This window comes from Oryzias melastigma, linkage group LG7 (assembly GCF_002922805.2).
Source record: "Oryzias melastigma strain HK-1 linkage group LG7, ASM292280v2, whole genome shotgun sequence".
Taxonomy (NCBI): domain Eukaryota; kingdom Metazoa; phylum Chordata; class Actinopteri; order Beloniformes; family Adrianichthyidae; genus Oryzias; species Oryzias melastigma.
Window position 1 is genome coordinate 22,120,241 of NC_050518.1, and position 7,568 is coordinate 22,127,808.

Below are 7,568 nucleotides of genomic sequence, written 5' to 3' on the forward strand. Positions count from 1 at the left end.
TTATGTTTTACCAATGACAAAAAAAAAGTAAAAAAAAATTGAATAATTTATCATAATAGAAACATTCAAATAAATACAAATCGGTGTCTTATTTTCTAAAGGGTCAAGGAAGGCTATATGGCTCCTTCTGGGTTGTTGTCACAACCATTGATTTCACAGACACCATCTCTGCAGTTGTCTGTCAGAGCCTTCTTTACAACAATCTGTCTCTATTTACAACAGATCAGAGACCTCATTCATCAAACTGTAAATTACAGTGTAAAACATACGGCTGCAACGAGTATCCGGGGGCTCGGGTATTCGCGATCTGCTCCCAAAATTTCGAGTACGGTTATTCGCGACGTCCAAGATCGCTGATTTGCGATCTTTATAAATGTAGTAAATTGTAGTTAAAGATGATCAAAATATCAATTGGGGAAGATGTATTTTTAGGAGAAATGTCGGATTTTAAGCCTACGAACTAAAATAAAGCCTAAAGAGCCGCCTTACTTCCACAGGAAGTAAACACATCTTCGTGACTGTGAAGCTTCCGGTTTTCAAAGTAAAACTAGCGAGAGCTTTTTTCTGTTCAGAAACTGAGACTGAAGTTCCGCTCACAGACATAACTTCTGAAAAAATGAATTAACTTTAGCATCGGAGCTTTAGCTCCAGAGTTTACATTATTTTGGTTTTGATAGCTCTTCAACATTTGACGTAATTAACGAAACTCCAACTTATTCTGAAGAAACAGGTGGATGCAATCAACGTGAATCAGCTGATTCTGCTGCGAAAAAAAAGACTTTTCATAGGAGCTCTGCAGCAATATGTGAGGCTTAGAACGTAAAATATTGAAGAACTTTGAAGATAAAACAAACTGTGTAGAACATTTTCTGGTTTTGTTGTTAAATGACCCAAAATAAAAGTGATTTTTATCCTTTTTATGTTGTTTTACTGCTGAACCAGAAGATTGAAAAACAGAAAAACTTTAAAATGACAAAAAAATGTCTTTTTATCTGAATCAGTTTAGTTGATTCTGATCACCTGTTCTAAATAAAGGTATAAATGATGATTAAATACAAATAATTTCAATTTTTATCCATCTAGTAAATAGATAAACACATAGCAATAAACATTATAATAAAAAGTAAGAATCGTGGTTCAACTCGTGAATCGTTGCTCTTGATTCGTGAATCGAATCGGATCGCCACCTAAGTGATGATCCACAGCCCTAGTAAAACATGGCATACCAGGCAAGAGTCTGTTCTGCTATTTACTGTTTATCTCCTTCTTAATCAAAAATGACTGTTTCGGTTGAGTATTAGACAGAGAATAGAGGGAAAAGTGGTCGGACATGAAAGTTGAAACAAAAGCATTTTTTGTAGCTGAAACCTAAATTGCGTAATAGACAATATTACTCAATAAAAGGGGAACTTTTAGTGCTCACAACAGGCCAGCGACTCATGGTTTCCAACACAGATGCTATGATTGATACTTACAGAAAGTGTTAAAAAGTTCACCAGAGAGATCTGTGATTTCAAATATTAAAATCTTATGAAGCTTCCGGCACGGAGTGTCTTCACAAAAGAAAAGCACACTAGATACATATGTGAGTGTTTCCTACATGCCTCCAGTCTGTTATAACTCACCATTAGTCTCACAGTCCCGCCGAGTGCTTCATCCGAGTCACCGAAACACACACTGCAGCTTTCAATTTGTGTATTGATTTCTTTTGTTTCTCACCTCTCCTTCCTGATGCCCAGAGAACAAAATAAGCTTGTTTAAGATGAACCAACGGCTCGCCCGCATAGACTGACCAGACGGTTGGAGGTGGAGTGAAGAGCAAGGTCAAGGCGAAAACAGAGCTGCTGCGAAACGAAGAAAGGACAGGAAGTTGCGTTTTTTTTAAACAATCAACAATGACGAAAATAGTGGCACATTTTTCAGTAGAGGAAACTGAGTTTAGAGGTAGTAGTTGCAAAATTGTGTTCATTAACTAGAGTCAAGCACATTCTATAATACTTTTCTTTTTGTTATTAAAGTTTTTATTTATTGTTTTTTTTTTATACTAGGAACACTGAACAAACAATATGAGAGTAGCTGATCAGTATAACATTTCTGTGGTCAAATCAGCATCACTGGATTTTTGGTGTGAGTTTCATCCAATACTTACGGTAGCAGGACTGAGAACGCTGGAAAATCTCCACCAGACTCCACGGAGCTTCTTGATGTGACCACGGAAATGTGAACGGCGGCTCATTTGACCGCAGTTGGAAAGGATTGTAAATCAATGAAAGAGCATTTTGATGTTAGCTTTGATTATTTTATCAAGAACTCTGAGAAACCAATGATTGAATGTATTGATCACAGCAACGTCAATAAACATTGGAGAATCAACTAAAAGAAAGAAAATGAGCAATTAGCCCCTTGTTGATGCCAGTTTGTGTGCTTATATTTTTGTATTCAATTTAAGTTTTTGTATATTGTAAGCTTAAGAACTGATTTTGATGTTTTTTTGTGTTTCTTTGCTGTCATTCCTCAGAGGTTGTGAAGACCGAATAAACCCTGTTTTAAAACCACCGTGCTCATGCTAATTCCTCGAGGGTGCTACAGTTAGCATGGCTGAACAAGTGACAACTGAAAATGTGACAACACTTACCAAATAATGCTCCAATGAAATCACTGCTTTAATGCGGTACTTTGCAGGTTTGCATGCTGTGAGCCTGTTTTCAGTTCTTTTTCTATTTTTTTTCAGTTGTGATTGGGTATCCTTTAATCTGATGATGTGAGGCTTGACTAGAAGTTTATTTTATGAAAAAATCACATAAAAACATACTTCAGTAATGAAACACTCGTAGTAATGACACGTTACGTTCCAAGTCACTTGTAACACGTGAAACATTTACTTTCCCATTGTGCTGAAATTGATCACACTAAAAAACAAAATTTCCCTTTACTAGACGGCAGTTTTTCCTGCAAGTTCCCAAATCACACGCAGCATCACTTCACAACTTTCACTGGAGTGGGTCTTTAAATGTATAGTTTCTGAGTAAGAAAACGTTCAGGATAATAGAAGGTTGAAGGACAAAAGAGATAGTGTAAGATATGCAGCTAATGTGGGTTTCCTATCAAATAAAGAATTCTTTAGTCATTGCGCTGCTATGACGTTGTTTTGACAATCAAGGAGATGTCACTGACTACTTTTGATGGGTCTGTTTGATAGATTAGTATCATATTTGTATCTGTTTGTGTACATTTGTGTACATGGGAAGGGAGAGCATGTGAATGGTAAAGCTGTTTTTTTGTATACATGTACGTGTTTGTGTGTAGATCTTTGTGTGTGTTTGATTATATGGACAGATGTTTGATGAAAAAAGGAAAAAAGGGTAGTTAATTTCTGTTTCTGAAATAGTTTATATTAAAGATCAAAATTAAGATATATTGTTAGGGGGTAGGATTAAAAAAAAGTTTTTTTGACTTCTTCCCACTCCATTTCGAACTACAAAATTGTGGTGTAATATTTTTATTTATAATTTATATAAAAAATTTCCATTGTTTTCTTGTGTTTTACCATGTACTTTGTATGCATTGTTGGAAATAAAGGACTAACAAACACTTAAAGTGACCCAGAAAAAGGTTTGCTGCACATTGAAATGTTGAGGGCAGCCATATTGGATTTCTGGCCACCATATTGGATTTTAGGGAAAAATCAAGGTGGTTATAGCTTATTTTCAAATGTGTCCCAAAGAGGATAAATTAATTAAGAAAACCTTAACTGGAAAAAAGGTCATTTTTGCCTGGCTTGGACCGCTCTATTTCTGGACGTCTACTTCCTGTGTAAACAAGCCCCCTTTGTACACACTACATTGTGATGACATACTGTATAATACAGGGCTCTAGACTACATTTTTGCACTGGTTGTACCGGTACGTCTAACTTTTTTTCCACTTTTTCAACCAAAATGCATTTAATTCAGCACTTTTACATGGTCCCTTTCCTTTATATTTGCTATCAATATCAGCATTAAGACTTGAAAATGATTAACTCACAAACTGATAAACTTTAAGCCCTTTATTTGAGAGGCAGTTCAACAATAATTATAGACTACTAAATTTATATGGTTTATACAATAAAAATGTACAGTTTGAAAAATGTTAAATGGTTGACAGCAAGGCAGAGAGAAATTCGTTTTGATTTTTGAAATTTTTTTTTTAATCGTTTTGATTTTTGACATTTTTTTTTTATTTCTAAACTGAATGCTGTTTATTATTATTATTTTTTTTGCTTGTTTAATTGTTATTGAGATCTTTATAATGGTTTGTGTTGACAAATTTGTTTGTGTGATCTGACCTTCAGGGCCACCGTAGTTAACCCCAAAACACTTATAATGTCACAGTGGCACATAAATTACTGGCTTTTTTTCTTGCCATAATTCCTTTGAATCAGCTGATTCTGAAACAGAAAAAGCAGCTTGTTTTTCTTGCTTTGCTCCGATACACGAGACACCTATGTACTCCATACAGGCTTTTGTCATTTCTCACCCACAGAAAGCCCGTATCCGCCCAAAAGGCAGTTAAAGCTTTAATAAATATAGTTTCAATATCATCATCAAGATCCAAAACTTAGATTAACTGAGAAATCTTCTAAATTTGTTTCTTTGCACAATCCTCTGTTTAAGTCAGTTTAAGGTTACCCACAGTCTTTTGCAACTTTCCTATTAATTTGCGAAATTGCTCTTCTCAATGGCATTTGTTACTTTCAAAATGACATTGTGGTTCATGTCGTCTACCACAATTTTTTTGTCAGCATTTTTTTCTACGTCTACACAGACTTCTGTTGGTGTAGAAGTAGAAGTAAAACCATATTAATAGAGTCAGGAACAACTGACCCTCTCGATCAGGGGTGGGAAAACTACGGCCCAGGGGCCACATGTGGCCCTTTACACTATTTAATCTGCCCACCAAACTGGAATAAAGATCTTGATTAACTGTAATAATTTTTTTATTTCCTTGTAGTTCAGGTGTCTTCCCCCAGATGGCACACTGAGGTGCAGAAAGTTATTTTGCATTCATTTAGTGTTTGAAGGTTTGTTGTTTTTCCTATACTCATGTTGGATTTTCAAGTCGAACGGTAATTTTTCAGATTATTCCATTACCCCATGAACGCAGCATTTCCCTGAGTTTGAGTTTTTCCCTTAAAGACATCATCCTATTGGCGAAAATGGCAATACAATGAGATCAAAAACCACAGTTTTGAAATAAAAACTCCAAAATGTTCTGTTTTAAAGTCATTTCAATCAAGATTACGGCATGTTTTCATCCAGATCTCATGTTATTTTCTACTTTTACGAGGTGAATCACCATAAATCTGCTCCTGGTCCGGCCTTTCTGGCAAACTTTAGAACCCTTTGTGGCCCACCAGTAAGAAAGTCTGCCCACCCCTGCTGTAGACATAATACTCTCCTCTGGGAGCGGGAGAGATTTCAGATCCCCGGTGGATCGCCCACGCTCCCACTCTTGGCCGTGGACCACGCCCCCAACACCATCCCACATCTCTAAGTGAGAGTGATTCCTGCTGGGTCGTCTGTCCTCCTGCTCCTGGTCGTGGACTTCACTTCTGCTTCATCTTGACTGTGGACTTAATCATCACTCGTCCCTCAGCTTTATCTGAATGAACTCTTAGATTCGTAGTTGTAGAAGCTAATCTTTCTTTAACAGTTCCTGTATCGCCTGTCCGTCCTGGGATAGGATCTCTCCCTCATGTGGGAATCCCTAAGGTTTCTTCTTTTTTTCCTGACTCAGGTTTTTTTAGGAGTTTTTCCTTACCGGGACGGAGGGTCTAAGGGCAGGGATAACCAGTTTTATTTAGTCTGTTTAGCTTTTAACAATTGTTTATATTTTGAAGCCCAATGAGGCAAATTCCTTTGTGATTTTGGGCTATATAAATAAAATTGAATTGAATTGAATTGAATTGAATTAAAAACATCCATTCATCCATCCTCCAGTCCCACTGAATCCCTTTAGGGTCACAGGGTTGCTGGAGCCTATCCCAGCTGCTGTTGGGCTGGGCTGGAGTACACCCTGAACAAGTTGCCAGTCTGTTGCAGGGATTAAAACTGTTAAATATGTTATTGTTGAATTTAAATATTGTCAGGTTATTCCAAGAGGAAGAGAATTAGAGAACATTTGTTCTCTGATGACGTTTATCTCAGTGCACATAAACAAACAGCATCAATCATCCAACATGTTTATTTCATGACTTTGAACATTTACTCGATTGTCCTCAAGGTGTCAGTATTTGATCATATTTATCATAGAGCAGAGAGCATCGAGAACTTATGAACAAATACATTAGAATGTAATATTTTAAATAAAATAAAACAATTTAAGAACAACAACAACAAAAAAACACAACCTAAACAAGGAAACACAAAAGGAAGCTTAAAGCCTTGATTCACATATAATATTAATTTATATGGATATTCTTATCAGTCACTGATATGTCACCAGGATTAAATAAATCTATTATCTTGAGTGCAGCTATCTTTCATTCTGCACTGTTACAAAATGGCTTAATAGACATTTGAGTTTTAGGCTGTTGTTCTTGAAAAAAAGTAGTTTAGAGCCTCTTTTGAAATCTTTACAATCTAAAGTACTGCTGGTTTCCTTAAAAAAAAGAGAAGCTAAACAAACCAGTCATTTGTACCAAACGATGAGATACTCAAAAACGCCACACGTCTGAGACCAATCGGAGTCAATCGGACCATCAGAACAATCCGGGATTTTATCGTCCACACACTAATATTTATAACAATTATAATATTGCATTTTCTTAACCTTACAGTAATAACCTGCTAATACATCAGTATAAACGTCAATAAGACTAGTTTGTTGGGTGAAGTTTGTTCTGGAATCTGGCTTGCTGTGTCATTCCATGAACAGACTTTTACAGTTAGTAAAGTGTTAAAGATTTTTCTGCTCGATCCAGCAGTTAACTTCAGTGATAATTACAGGTTTTTGATCTGCAGAAGGAGAGAAAACAAAACAGTCAAACATTTTAGACAGACAAAGGATAGTTTTGACCATTAGTGAACAGAATAGAGGAAAGTCGACGAAATCCATCGTGCAGTTTTCTGATCTGAACAGCTATGTCCTCACTGACGAAGAGGTAAACCAGTGGATTTAGAGCACTGTTCAGAGACACGAGACCCCGAGACATCTGATGTGTGATGTAGACCCCATTGAACCATCTGAAGCATTTGTCTTGTTTCTGCAGAACTCTTGACCAGAGGTTTAAATTCTTGAAGACATGATAGGGAATGTAGCAAACAGAGAAGAGAACGATCAAGACGATCATCAGCTTCAGGGTTCTTCCCTTTAACGCTTTATCCACGTTATTTTTGCGGCAGAGAACAACAATTATGTGTCCGTAACAGCCCAGTGTGATGACAGACGGGATAACGAAGCCGGTGAAAGTCCACCCCAGGCTGTACCTCATGTAATCCTCAACATACTCCGTGACGGTGGTGTCAAAGCAGCCAGACTTGTTTGCATTTGTTTTGAGAAAGAAGACATCTGGGAAACTTTGAACAA

The 7,568-nt window shown here is 36.7% G+C and overlaps 2 protein-coding genes across 3 annotated transcripts in view; both read right to left on the reverse strand.

Annotated features, from left to right (window-relative positions):
• LOC112159541 (P2Y purinoceptor 1-like) overlaps positions 1-2,205 on the reverse strand; it is a 6,613-nt gene extending 4,408 nt beyond the window's left edge. For both annotated transcript variants that reach the window (XM_036212891.1, XM_036212890.1), the window contains exon 1: positions 1,626-2,205. The gene's annotated coding sequence lies outside the window, so the exon portion shown is untranslated. The remainder of the gene's footprint in view (positions 1-1,625) is intronic.
• A 4,048-nt stretch (positions 2,206-6,253) lies between these two features.
• LOC112159484 (P2Y purinoceptor 1) overlaps positions 6,254-7,568 on the reverse strand; it is a 2,316-nt gene continuing 1,001 nt past the window's right edge. Inside the window, exon 2 of the mRNA XM_024293575.2 lies at positions 6,254-7,468. Coding sequence (XP_024149343.1) covers positions 7,033-7,468 — 436 coding nt within the window. The 3' untranslated portion in view covers positions 6,254-7,032. The remainder of the gene's footprint in view (positions 7,469-7,568) is intronic.